Here is an 11,832-nt window from a genome sequence, read left to right as displayed (position 1 = left end):
GTGGATCATCAATGCACCATCTTTCACCAAGTGCTTTTAATTAGCTTGATAGCTCATTGTGCTCATTAATCTACCAATATGTCCATTAGCCTCTTGCAGTAGATGCTAACAAAAGCAATGACGGAAGATATTTGGCTAACGTCAAGGTTGAAAGATTGCTCTGTCGACTTTTAGAACTCTTGGTTCCAGACCAGGACCATAAATGTTGCAGCAACATTTTCTGCTGCGTGGAACCATCGTTGGTACCTGAAGGGATAGAAAACAAACACACGCGCACACACACACACACACACACACACACACGCACACACACACACGTCGGATACTTTGGCGGCTCTCTGCTGCCCCCCTCAGGCTGTTTATGCTCATGAAACTTTGTTTCTCTATTTGTTTTCAGTCAAACTCTGATTTTATTTTATTGATTATTTGTTGAACAGATTTAAAGTGTTGGAAAGTTTGATTCTGATCAAATCTGTTTCCTATTGTGTTCAACAACACATGATCAGCACTTTATCATTTCAATCACACACACACACACACACACACACACACACACACACACACAGTCACAGGTTATTTTGAGGGTCAGCTGTCACTGGACCTTCCTCCTCCTCCTCTTCCTCCTCCTCCTCCTCCTCCTCCTCCTCTCTACTTTTTGCTGGTGTCCCTTCTTCACCTCCTCTCCACTCGTCCTGGTAAGATTCTTCCTCTCTTCCTTCACTAAACCATGAAACTTCTTTTATTTCGAGGACGTTTCTACTCTGATTTGAGCTCCTCGAGGCCTCCTCATACGTTCCCTCACTGGCTGCTTTGATTCCTTCAACAGATCAAAGCAACGTGTTTTAAGTCGGTTCCAGAAGTTAAAATCAACCCGAAAGACAAAGAACTTAAAAATGTTTGTTTTCACTCACATTCTTGATGTAAAGTAAAAGGTTAGCTTAACTTTAGCTCGTTTCCATTTCATGTGACATTTTATTGCCTGACTGACCTGCTGTACTACTGGTACTGGTACTGGTACTGGTACTGGTACTGGTACTGGTACTGGTACTGGGCTACAGGTCTACTGCTTCAGGACTAGTACTTGTCACAATCATGTTATTCTTATTATTATTATTGTTGTTGTTTATTTCTTGTGTGGCTGTTGGGGGTACATTTGTGGGTGGAGTCAGAGAGACAGTGGCCATATTTGGATGTCTTCAGAATAGAAATGGTGATAACAGGTGTGTGTGTGTGTGTGTGTGTGTGTGTGTGTGTGTGTGTGTGTGTGTGTGTGTGTGTGTGAGAGAGAGAGAGAGAGAGAGAGAGAGAGTGCTTCCATGATATTTTTAACTTTGTCACAACAGTTGCCATGTTGCTGTAGAGAGCAGAAACAGCTTTAGGACACACACACACACACACACACACACACACACACACACACACGAACACACACACACACACACAACACACACATTCCTTTCTGACATAAAAGCTACTAAACTACTTTGACATTACTTCTCTAAAGGGCTGCTAACATCTGCCCCTGTGGCCCGTCGGCCATGTTTCTGCCCCTGCTAACTGTTAGCAACACGGTCACATGATCAGATGTGGTCACTGTAAAGATCACTTCCTGGTTCTCCAGAGCCCTGACCATGGACACGTCAGCTGATGTGATGGTGCTCGCCCAGCCCGCCGCGGCATCCGCCTCCTCCGCCAGCGAGGAAGACGGCGCCGAGGCGGAGACCGCGGCCTCCCCTCCCCCGACCCCTGGTTCCCTGGTTCACCTGGAGGAGTTCAGCTCACGGCTGAGTGACATCATCGGCGCGCACGGCAACGCCGGCGTCCAGGTGAGGGGGAGGACAACCAGACGCAGCCTCAGTCAGTCGCCATGTAGTCATTCACCTGTTCTCACCTCAGAACCTGGAGATGGAGAACCAGCAGGGGGCACCAGGTGACCTGGCAGTTGCCATGGAGACGGGTGAGCGTCATCATTAACCTCCCAATCAAAAAGCTGAGCTGAAGATGTTAAAGTTCCCGTTTCTCCACAGAAACCAGCCAGATCAAAGAGAGTCTGGACCGGTTCCCTTCACCACAGGACAAACTGGAGGAACTGGTCCAGAGACACGCTGAACTGGTGGGACATTAATAGTTTAATTAACGTTCCCTTAACGAAGGGCCTGGGAACAGTGCCCTGAGGAACGCCAGGTCACACCCTGTGTGTGTGTGTGTGGTTTTCAGGTAGTTGTGCGCCGCCGTGACCAGCAGCAGATCTTCGTCCTTCAGGCTGAAACTCGCCGCGGCGCCGCCACCCTCTCTAAGCTGGAGACTCTGTGCAAAGACGTGCAGACGCACAGCAGACGTCTGTGGGTGAGTACGGACACGCCCGCGCGATCACATGACACAAAGGCGACGTGAGCTAGCGCCCCCTGCCCGCAGGAGGAGACGGTGCAGCGCTGCAGGGAGGACGAGGAGCGGCGGACGGAGATGGCGAGCCACTTCCAGGCCAAGCTGACGGACATCCAGGCTCAGATCGAGCAGCACAGCGCCCGGAACGACAAACTGTGCCGCGAGAACGCCAACCTGACCGACAAACTGGAGCTGCTGGTCAACCAGTGCGAAGTGAGAGACGAGGTGAGGGGGGAGGGGCGAGAGGGCGCGTGGGAGGAGCCAGGACGACGGGGGCCGCGTCCGCAGAGGTTTGGCGAACTCGGACCCTTTGTGTCTGAGCGAGCAGCGCCAACCAGCGTCTCGGTGTGTCTGCAGAGCTTGGAGAAGATCAACAGGCATCACGAGCTCCAGCTGAAGCTGTCGGAGGCCAAACTGCAGCAGGCCGACGCCCTGCTGACGGAGGCCCAGGAGAAGCACAAGAGGGAGAAGGAATACGTGAGTCCGCCGTCCCCACCGGGGCCGAGCGCCGACCTCTGACCTCCAGATGTGGAGAGAGAAGCAGAAACATGACCCTTACATCCAGCCAAACCCTGAGACCCCGTCAGATTGTGTCTGATCGCCTCTGTCTCTGTTGCCGTAGCTGCTTAGGGAGGCCATTGAGAAAACAAAGAAATGCTGCGCTATGAAGGAGCAGGAGCTGTCCATGAAGAAGAAGGTAACGGCGCTGTGGCGTGGCTAACGACTGTCTGTGTGTCTCTTTAACCAGTTACTGCTTCAGGCCGCAGAGTGGAAGCTGCAGGCTCAGACTCTCAGAGATCAGGCCGCTGTCATGCAGGCACAGGTGAATACTCAGCGGCTAACGCCTGCGGCTAGTGCTAGCGCCGGCGGACGCTTCTGGAAAATGTCGGTTTCCAAGCAAATGTGGGGGAAAAAACAAACGTTCCTGAGATGAAATGATGACAATCTCGGACTTGGGTGAAATTATCGATGGTTTTATCGCGCACACGTTAGCTCGTTGCTACTGTTGTGCGGCTGTTGGGGAAGATCAAAGTGCTGCATCGTCACATTTTATACAAAATGGCCGACTGCGAAATTAGAGAATCGGATCTTTAATAATGACGTCAACAATTCAATACAGCAGCTGCTTGTTTGTTGTTAGCGCAGCATGCTAACTCCAGCGGCTAACTGCAGCGTGTCGACATCCACTTCCTGTTTCGCTCCTGATATCGCTGCCTTCTTCGCCACAGCTGACGCTCTACGCTCAGAAGTTCGACGAGTTTCAGGGGACGCTAGCGAAGAGCAACGAGATCTACGCCCGCTTCAAGGCGGAGATGGACCAGGTGGGTGCGGAGGCCTGGGGGGGCAGTGTTCCCTCTGGAGACTCACGTTCTGCTCCCGTTTCAGATGACCGAGAAGATGAAGAAAATGGAAAAAGAGACGAATCTGTGGAAGAGCAGGTTCGAGAACTGCAACAAAGCTCTGACCGACATGATGGAGGAGGTACGATCCAGATCGGGGGATCTGGGATCCTCTCCGGTAGAGGGACAACCCGTTTGATGGGTTTGTTGTGTTCCAGAGGACGGAGAAGGGGAAGGAGTTCGACCTGTTCGTGCTGAAGATCCAGAAGCTGGAGAAGTTGTGTCGGGTGCTGCAGGAGGAGAGAGTCGTCCTCTACGAAAAAATCAAAGACGTCCGCAAAGCTAACACTGACGCCCACGCCAAGGTTCTGGGCAGCGCTGAGCCCGACCAGTCCGCCCTGCTGACGCCCACAGAGATCCAGGAGATCCAGGAGGAGGACCCGGTCCTGACCGAGGACATGAGCCGCCTGAGGGAGGAGCAGACCAAGCTGCAGGAGTTCGCTGCCTCCCTGTTCTCCACGCCTGCCCACGAGGAGGAGCGGGAAGAAACACTGGATCTGGAAGAAGATGAGGTCTCCTCTGCATTCATGCAGTTCAAAACCAGAACCCAGACCAGGACGGACTCGGTTCCGGAGAAGGTGGAGAACCCGCCTGAGGAGGGAAAAGGTCTCGACGACAAGGCAGCGACCCAGCAGCCCCCTGTAGAGCCAGAACCAGCCTCCGATCCCTCAGCTGACATGAAACCAGAGGCAGGACCTGAGGTCTCCATCCAGAACAGTGACCCAGTTCAGGTCCCGGAAGCAGCAGAGCCAAGAGAGGGAAACGTAACTGTGGCTCCGCCCACTGACACCTCCGCTAAGAAGCAAACGTCCAAGAAGAAGAAGAAGAGAAACACCAAGAACGTTAGCTAGAGCCTGTGTGTGTGTGTGTGAGAGAGAGAGAGAGAGAGAGAGAGAGAGAGACTTTCTAGTGAAGCTTTGATCCAGATAAAAACCAAATAAAGTTTTTTCGTGAAGATTTCGTGGAGAGATCAAGTTAATTTGGACTTAGAGTATTTTTCTTCTTTATGTTTAGATTTTCATCACATCTCTGCTGCTTACGTGTAAAGAAAATTCAGTTCTTCTGTCCTAAACATAAGAATGTGACCTTTAATTATCATCAACGGCACAAGTTTATTTTTCTATTTTCTTTAAGGTGAATAGAATAAGACATTAAACCGGTAATAAATTTGTAAAACTAAATAATAGCTCGTTTTGACAAATTTTTAACAATTTTCTTAATCATTCGTGTCCACAGAAGTCGTTTCTGAGGACATTACAAATATTGTCCACATGGTGTCGCTGCCCACCAAACATTTTCGTGTATGCAGTACTACAGGTGTCCACTAGATGGCAGAATACATCTTCACACGATCACAGAATGCTGCACTTTTAAAAACATTAAGATAAAGGTACATTGTTGTCACGTTGATTAAAATGTTATTTGATGATTGACAGGTCAAAAATTTCACATTGGGGGAGTGTTTATTAATACTTAGTGTATATTAATACTAATAATTTGATGATTGAAGAGATATATTTCTTCTTGAATCTGTGACAGATTAATTAAGGAATGTTTAAAAATTAAAAGGGAGGGTACACAGTGGACGAAGGCTGGTCCACACCTGGATGAGCCGCCAGGTCCTCGCAGGGCCTTATATTAGCAACTGTGGGTGTGGTACCTTGCTCAAGGGTGCCTTGGCAGTGCTCTGAAGGCGTTCTGGCACCTACCAGAACAGCCCAGCGCCCAACAGGCTGAGCGACCACCCCATTTAAAGGTTACCATCGTTATACGGTTCATTTTTAGCACGTCTGGGCTTGTTGAACACCTTTGATGTCAGCATGCGTGAATATTGTTGCCTTGTTTTGATTTCTGAATCTTTAAATCAAAATATCATTTAGTTTTGTTGAAGTGCATCATCGTTTTGGTTTTATTTTTTGCGCGACTGTGATGGCGTTAACTGAACTCTCACACACACACACACACACACACACACACACACACACACACACACACACACACACACACAAAATAACCTGAGAATCAACACGAGTCACACAGGTAAAAACACAGGAAGTAGAAATGAAAACAGTTTTATTGACATGATTCAGACGACACCTCACATTAAACACACACACTGAACATTTATGGACATTATTGTGTTTGTGTGGAAATCTGTAAAAAGTCGCCTGTTAGTGCCGGTAAAAAAATCAAAGCAAATTTTGTCAGCTGCCGTTAAACATCAAAGCCACCTTTTTCACTCAGAGGTTCTTAACAAGCACAAAAGATATAGATTCAAACACAATCATGCACATTTGGCATCAATCAACAGCCAGAAATGGCCAAGTTGGACCTAAACGTCGACACGTTTGTCCCGTTTTCCAGAAACGTGCTTTCATCTGGTGACCTCACCTCACGCTTTAACCGACCCAGCTAACGACGGCTCAGCTCTGGTTTCCTGAGGCGACGTCAGATCTTTGCAGCGTTAAATGAAGTTTTGAGGGCGAGAAGAAAAATCAATAGTCATCGATATCACCTGTTGACAGCTCCTCCTCCTCAGTGGGACCGCCTGAAGCTTCTGAAGAGGAAGAGCTGATTTGCTTCATCTTCCTCAGATATTCGGAGTTTCTCTCTTTTAATCTTTAACACATTTATGAGAACAAACAACCAGATCAGTAGAATAAACCCTCAAACACAGGTAAATACACCTGGAAGGGGCGGAGACAAGGCACAGGTGGGGGGAGACACGGGTGGGGGAGCGAGACAGAGGAGGCAGACACAAGCTAAGCTAACACTGGCTAAGCAAAGTCATGAGATTAGGGGTGGAAAACTGAAAAGCTTTACATTTTACATGTGAATGAAAGGCAGCGCTTCCACAGCGAGCTACCAGGACAGCTAGCATGCTAACCACAAACCTTTCTTCCAATCACAACAGTTTTCTGTTCAGAAAAGCAACATTTCAACTTCAGCAAACGTTAACGTGTTTAAACAGGAAGTCCGCAGATGGTCGATTTAATCAGAAAGTAAATTGCCCATCTGAATCCCCGCATAGTTTCTACTCTGACACTGAAACTTTGACCGATTCTGTCACAGTCAGACACATTTACTTGTTTGACATCAAATTGACCCCATTGAACTTTGACCCCATCCCAAACAGCCAGTCTAGGAAAGAAACCATTAAAGAGCAAAGACGAATGTGAGCATGGAGGTGGGGGTCGCGGGGTCAAAGGTCATGTCGTGTGACTGCCCCCTGTGGGTCAGGACCTGTAATTGCAGCCTCCGTTTTTCAAGAGCTGCTATTCTTAAATCCCACCGTTGTATCATGCTAATCACACGTTTAAGCTCAGAGGAGCAGAAACCAGTTCGGCCACCAGTTGGGAAGGATACTTAACCAGAGCCTCCACGTTCCCTCCAGCCCCACCTTCACGCAGGAATAAACGCTCTTCCCTGATTGGCTGCTGAGGTCACACGGGCCCCAGCGTTTGTCCGCGGGCTCTGCTTCCCTGTGATAGCTGGCTAATCAGCTGGGATGCAGACCGGAACAAATGGAGCTTGGTTTCATCCCCGCTGGACGCCATGAGGCAGAGTTTGTGGTGGGAGGCAGGTTCTCACAAACCCTTCATCCCGTTTTCTCCTCTTTTAGTCTCATCGGGAACAGAGCGCTGTTCCGCGTTAATGCGTCCGAAATCAAAGCATAACTAAGGAAAGAACCCGGAGCGCCGGCCTGGTTTCATGCTGCCCGTGTTCTGGTCCTGCTGGCTCCTCTAGCGTCCCTACGGACTCTGCTGCTCCATGTTGTCGATCAGGGGCTCCTTCTTCAGGAACTGCAGGTGTCTGATGGACCTCCACACGCCCACGTAGCTGTCGCTGGCGGACTGAGCGGAGGCGCAGTTCTCCTTCTGCAGGTGTTCCCTCTGCATCTCCAGGACTTCCTGTTCTGTCATAACCTGAGAGCTGACCCCAGGGTCTCCTGTCCAAACGTCTCCGTCAGCGAGCGCCGTCCGGTTCCCGTCGGCGCTCAACTCGCCGCTTTTGCCTGGAGACGGTCCATCCTGGGGCAGAGGAGGCTTCTCTGTGTAGGGCTCACCAGGTAGCGCTCCGTCCTTCCCCACCTCCTCCAGGTCTTCATACAAGCTCTTCTTCTTCATCTCGTGGTATTTGACCACGCAGTAGGTGATGGAGCCCACCGTGTTGACCACCACCCCACCGATAAACAGCCCCGTCGGCGCTACGTCGTTGAACGCCAGCATCCCCACCGTGATGGTGGCGATGCTCTTGACCACGCCCACAAAGCTGGTGGTGACAGCGGAGTTGATGTAGGTGCAGTGCAGCGTGGTGAAGTTCATGGCGCAGCCGATGAGGATGCAGCAGACGAAGATGACGGTGATGTGGGGGTCCTTCCACCCCTCATAGGACCACATGGTGATGGTGTCCATGGAGATGAAGGAGCACACCAGGAGAACCTGAAGGAACAACGTCAGAACTGGTTAGAACCGTTCCTCCAACATCCCCCTCTGATCACCTGCACTGATCCAGACCGGCGAGGCCATGGTGGCGATGGCGTACTGCGCCGTCAGCGGTCCGTGTTCGCTGTCCAGACTGCTCTTCTGGATCAGGACCAGGTAGGAGGCGTGGATGATGACCGCCAACACGCCGGTGACGTAACCAAACGGATCCCCTGTGAGGTCACCAGCACCTGGAACAGGACCAACAACCTGATTATTATCTGCTGGCGTCACTTCTGTCTCATTTATGACCCTTCTGCCTGTCATTTCCCACCATGCTTCACTGTTCTGCCCGGCCTACATTTCCCAGAGTGCAGTGCTCCACCTGTAGTTTTAAACAGCAGCAGTGTCAAGTGTCTCATCTGTTGCTGTGACGCTGTTGAATTTTGCAACACATCAGAGGTGTTTGAAGACCCCCAGAGACCAGGTGACCCTCAGTGGCCCCGCCCTCTCGGCATTGGTGGGCGGGGCCAGCAAGTCTTTTAAAACCTGTTTCATTCAGATGAATGTGAATATGTTCAACCTTTAGAATATTTCTGAATATTTCTCTTCACAAAAGAGAAGCAGAGAAACAACAAAAGGTTCCAACCACAAACTCCCAGATGAAGTTTAACCCCGCCCCCTTTTATCACCTGCCCAGGTGAGCCCAACGAGCTGGTACCTGCTGATGAACCTGTGAGCTTTCACCTGATCCAGATCTGTCAGATCACATTAGATCTGCACTGATAATCTGGCTGAGGAACCACATGGGACACCAGCTTTGATCCAGAAACATTCTGGAACATCAGAATTCCCAAACTGAACTTCAGATGATTAGATTTTAGTCTGAATGACTGACGGATTAATGGAGGAGGGGAACACCAGGATTAAACAGAACAATGATGATGATGGTGATGGTGATGATGATGGTGATCTTTACCTGCCAGCGCTGCTCCAGCAGAGGTGATCGCCACGGCGATGACCACGCCGATGGAGGGCATGCCGTTCCTGAGCACGCAGACGCCGATGCTGAGCGTGAAGAGCGGCAGGCAGCGCTTGAAGACCACGTACATGGGCAGGCTGAGACCCCGCAGGGACCAGAGCGTCAAGGTGGACTGGAGAGTGGACAAGATGCAGACGGGAGCGAACTCCTGGGGACACATAATTATACTGGTTATACTGGGAGAGGGTAAATGACTGGTTATACTGGGACAGAGAGGGTAAATGACTGGTTATACTGGGACAGAGAGGGTTAATGACTGGTTATACTGGGACAGTGGGGGTAAATGACTGTTATACTGGGGCAGAGAGGGTGAATGACTGGTTATACTGGGACAGAGAGGGTAAATGACTGGTTATACTGGGACATAGAGGGTAAATGACTGGTTATACTGGGACAGAGAGAGTAAATGACTGGTTATACTGGGAGAGGGGTGGATGACAGGTTATACTGGGACAGAGGGGGTTAATGACTGGTTATACTGGGACAGAGGGGGTTAATGACTGGTTATACTGGGACAGAGAGGGTTAATGACTGGTTATACTGGGACAGAGAGGGTAAATGACTGGTTATACTGGGACAGAGAGGGTAATGATTGGTTATACTGGGACAGAGAGGGTAAATGACTGGTTATACTGGGACAGGGGGGTAAATGACTGGTTATACTGGGACAGAGGGGGTAAATGACTGGTTATACTGGGACAGAGAGGGTAAATGACTGGTTACACTGGAACAGAGAGGGTAAATGACTGGTTACACTGGGACATACAGGGTAAATGACTGGTTATACTGGGACAGAGGGGGTAAATGACTGGTTACACTGGGACAGAGAGGGTAAATGACTGGTTACACTGGGACAGAGAGGGTTAATGACTGGTTATACTGGGACAGAGAGAGGTAAATGACTGTTATACTGGGACAGAGAGCGTAAATGACTGGTTATACTGGGACAGAGAGAGTAAATGACTGGTTACACTGGGACAGAGAGGGTAAATGACTGGTTATACTGGGACAGAGAGCGTAAATGACTGGTTATACTGGGACAGAGAGAGTAAATGTCTGGTTACACTGGGACAGAGAGAGTAAATGTCTGGTTACACTGGGACAGAGAGAGTAAATGACTGGTTATACTGGGACAGAGAGGGTAAATGTCTGGTTACACTGGGACAGAGAGAGTAAATGACTGGTTATACTGGGACAGAGAGGGTAAATGACTGGTTATACTGGGACAGAGAGAGTAAATGTCTGGTTACACTGGGACAGAGAGGGTGAATTACTGGTTATACTGGGACAGAGAGGGTAAATGACTGGTTATACTGGGACAGAGAGAGTAAATGACTGGTTATACTGGGACAGTGGGGGTAAATGACTGGTTATACTGGGACAGTGGGGGTAAATGACTGGTATACTGGGACAGAGGGGTAAATGACTGGTTTACTGGGACAGAGAGAGTAAATGACTGGTTATACTGGGACAGTGGGGGTAAATGACTGGTTATACTGGGACAGTGGGGGTAAATGACTGGTTATACTGGGGGAGAGAGAGACGTGTATGTTGAATATTCTAAACGGATCAAAACTAAATGTAAAGTTGACCCAAACATATTTTCTGCATTAAACGTATATTTTAAAGGAGAGATGAGATCAGAACAGAGAAAAGAGTCAAAGTGTCTCAACCTTGCACAGCTGCACGCTGAACGCCGGGACCTGGATCTTTCCGACCCTCCGCAGGATCTCCAGGCTGATGGCGGCGGTGCTGCTGGTGAGCAGCTGGATCAGAGTCAGGAAGTTAAAGTGATAATTAGTGATGAGGAACTTCAGCAGGATGTTCAGGGACCCGGAGAAGACCCCGTGCGCCACGGCCACGGAGATCCCCAACAGGCGGCTCCGGAACACGTCCATGCCGCCGCGGCACGCCTCCAGCAGCCGGCAGTTCAGGCACAGAGGGTCGTTGGGCTCCGGCCGGAGGGTCCGAGAGGAGGGGACGCCGGGGACGGAGGTCCGTGGCCGGGAAACGAGCTCCACAAACCGGACAAAGCAGAGAGAAGAGTCCCGGGACTTCAGCTCCCCACGGGGAGAAAAAATCGAATGAGCTGGGCAAAATAAAGAAAATATCTCACTGTCTCACTGAGTTCAGACCTAACTTTTATTATAATGTAAAGATAAAAGAGAAGAAGAAGAAGAGAGAGAAGAAGAGAGAGAAGTCGACCTCTGAGGGAGCTCCAGAAGAGACTGTGAGTCTGCTGCAGGAGGGAGAGAGGCAGGAGAGAGGGGGGAGGGAGGGGGAGGAGAGGGGGGAGGAGAGGGAGGAGAGGGGGGAGGGAGGGGGAGAGGGGGGAGGGAGGAGAGGGACGAGAGAGAGGGAGGAGGAGAGGGGGGAGGGAGGAGAGGGGGGAGGGAGAGGAGGAGAGAGGGAGGAGAGGGAGGAGGAGAGGGGGGAGAGGGAGAGAGAGAGAGGGAGGAGAGAGAGGGAGGGAGGAGAGGGATGAGAGAGAGGGAGGGAGGAGAGGGGAGGGAGGAGAGGGACGAGAGAGATGGAGGGAGGAGAGGGGGGAGGGAGAGGGGGAGGAGAGGGACGAGAGAGA

General features: G+C 50.4%; 2 protein-coding genes across 3 annotated transcripts; one reads left to right on the top strand and one right to left on the bottom strand.

Moving 5' to 3' along the window:
- The first annotated feature begins 565 nt into the window (after nt 1-565).
- txlnba (taxilin beta a) lies at nt 566-4,740 on the top strand. 2 transcript variants are annotated; one of them, XM_057017184.1, is made up of 11 exons: nt 566-695; nt 1,622-1,826; nt 1,897-1,957; nt 2,028-2,113; nt 2,218-2,346; nt 2,416-2,610; nt 2,743-2,862; nt 3,134-3,208; nt 3,615-3,707; nt 3,772-3,867; nt 3,944-4,740. In XM_057017184.1, exons 2-11 carry the CDS (start codon nt 1,632-1,634, stop codon nt 4,634-4,636), a joined length of 1,743 nt encoding a protein of 580 aa, XP_056873164.1. In that variant the 5' UTR covers nt 566-695; nt 1,622-1,631; the 3' UTR covers nt 4,637-4,740. The 2 variants fall into 2 exon arrangements, with proteins under 2 accessions (XP_056873164.1, XP_056873163.1); XM_057017183.1 differs by lacking the exons at nt 566-695; nt 3,134-3,208 and adding an exon at nt 3,008-3,082.
- A 1,101-nt stretch (nt 4,741-5,841) lies between these two features.
- slc35d3 (solute carrier family 35 member D3) lies at nt 5,842-11,491 on the bottom strand. Its single transcript, XM_057017185.1, has 4 exons — nt 10,925-11,491; nt 9,189-9,399; nt 8,303-8,460; nt 5,842-8,227 (listed from the first exon to the last, which is right to left on the bottom strand). The coding sequence occupies exons 1-4, from the start codon at nt 11,147-11,149 to the stop codon at nt 7,538-7,540; spliced, it is 1,284 nt and encodes a 427-aa protein (XP_056873165.1). The 5' UTR covers nt 11,150-11,491; the 3' UTR covers nt 5,842-7,537.
- Nucleotides 11,492-11,832: the final 341 nt, after the last annotated feature.

This window comes from Takifugu flavidus, chromosome 19, assembly GCF_003711565.1.
Source record: "Takifugu flavidus isolate HTHZ2018 chromosome 19, ASM371156v2, whole genome shotgun sequence".
Lineage (NCBI taxonomy): Eukaryota > Metazoa > Chordata > Actinopteri > Tetraodontiformes > Tetraodontidae > Takifugu > Takifugu flavidus.
This window is presented reverse-complemented; position numbering and strand designations above follow the sequence as displayed.

What these genes read in the sequence shown, in the direction of transcription:
- txlnba (XM_057017184.1), top strand. Translation starts at nt 1,632, where the DNA reads ATGGACACGTCAGCTGATGTGATGGTGCTCGCCCAGCCCGCCGCGGCA. An exon ending in TCCAGAGACACGCTGAACTG is followed by an intron (nt 2,114 to 2,217) that starts GTGGGACATTAA and finishes TGTGGTTTTCAG; the next exon opens with GTAGTTGTGCGCCGCCGTGA. An exon ending in CCGCTGTCATGCAGGCACAG is followed by an intron (nt 3,209 to 3,614) that starts GTGAATACTCAG and finishes TCTTCGCCACAG; the next exon opens with CTGACGCTCTACGCTCAGAA.
- slc35d3 (XM_057017185.1), bottom strand. Translation starts at nt 11,149, where the DNA reads ATGGACGTGTTCCGGAGCCGCCTGTTGGGGATCTCCGTGGCCGTGGCG. An exon ending in TCAGCGTGCAGCTGTGCAAG is followed by an intron (nt 9,400 to 10,924) that starts GTTGAGACACTT and finishes ATGTGTCCCCAG; the next exon opens with GAGTTCGCTCCCGTCTGCAT. An exon ending in TCGCCACCATGGCCTCGCCG is followed by an intron (nt 8,228 to 8,302) that starts GTCTGGATCAGT and finishes TTGTTCCTTCAG; the next exon opens with GTTCTCCTGGTGTGCTCCTT.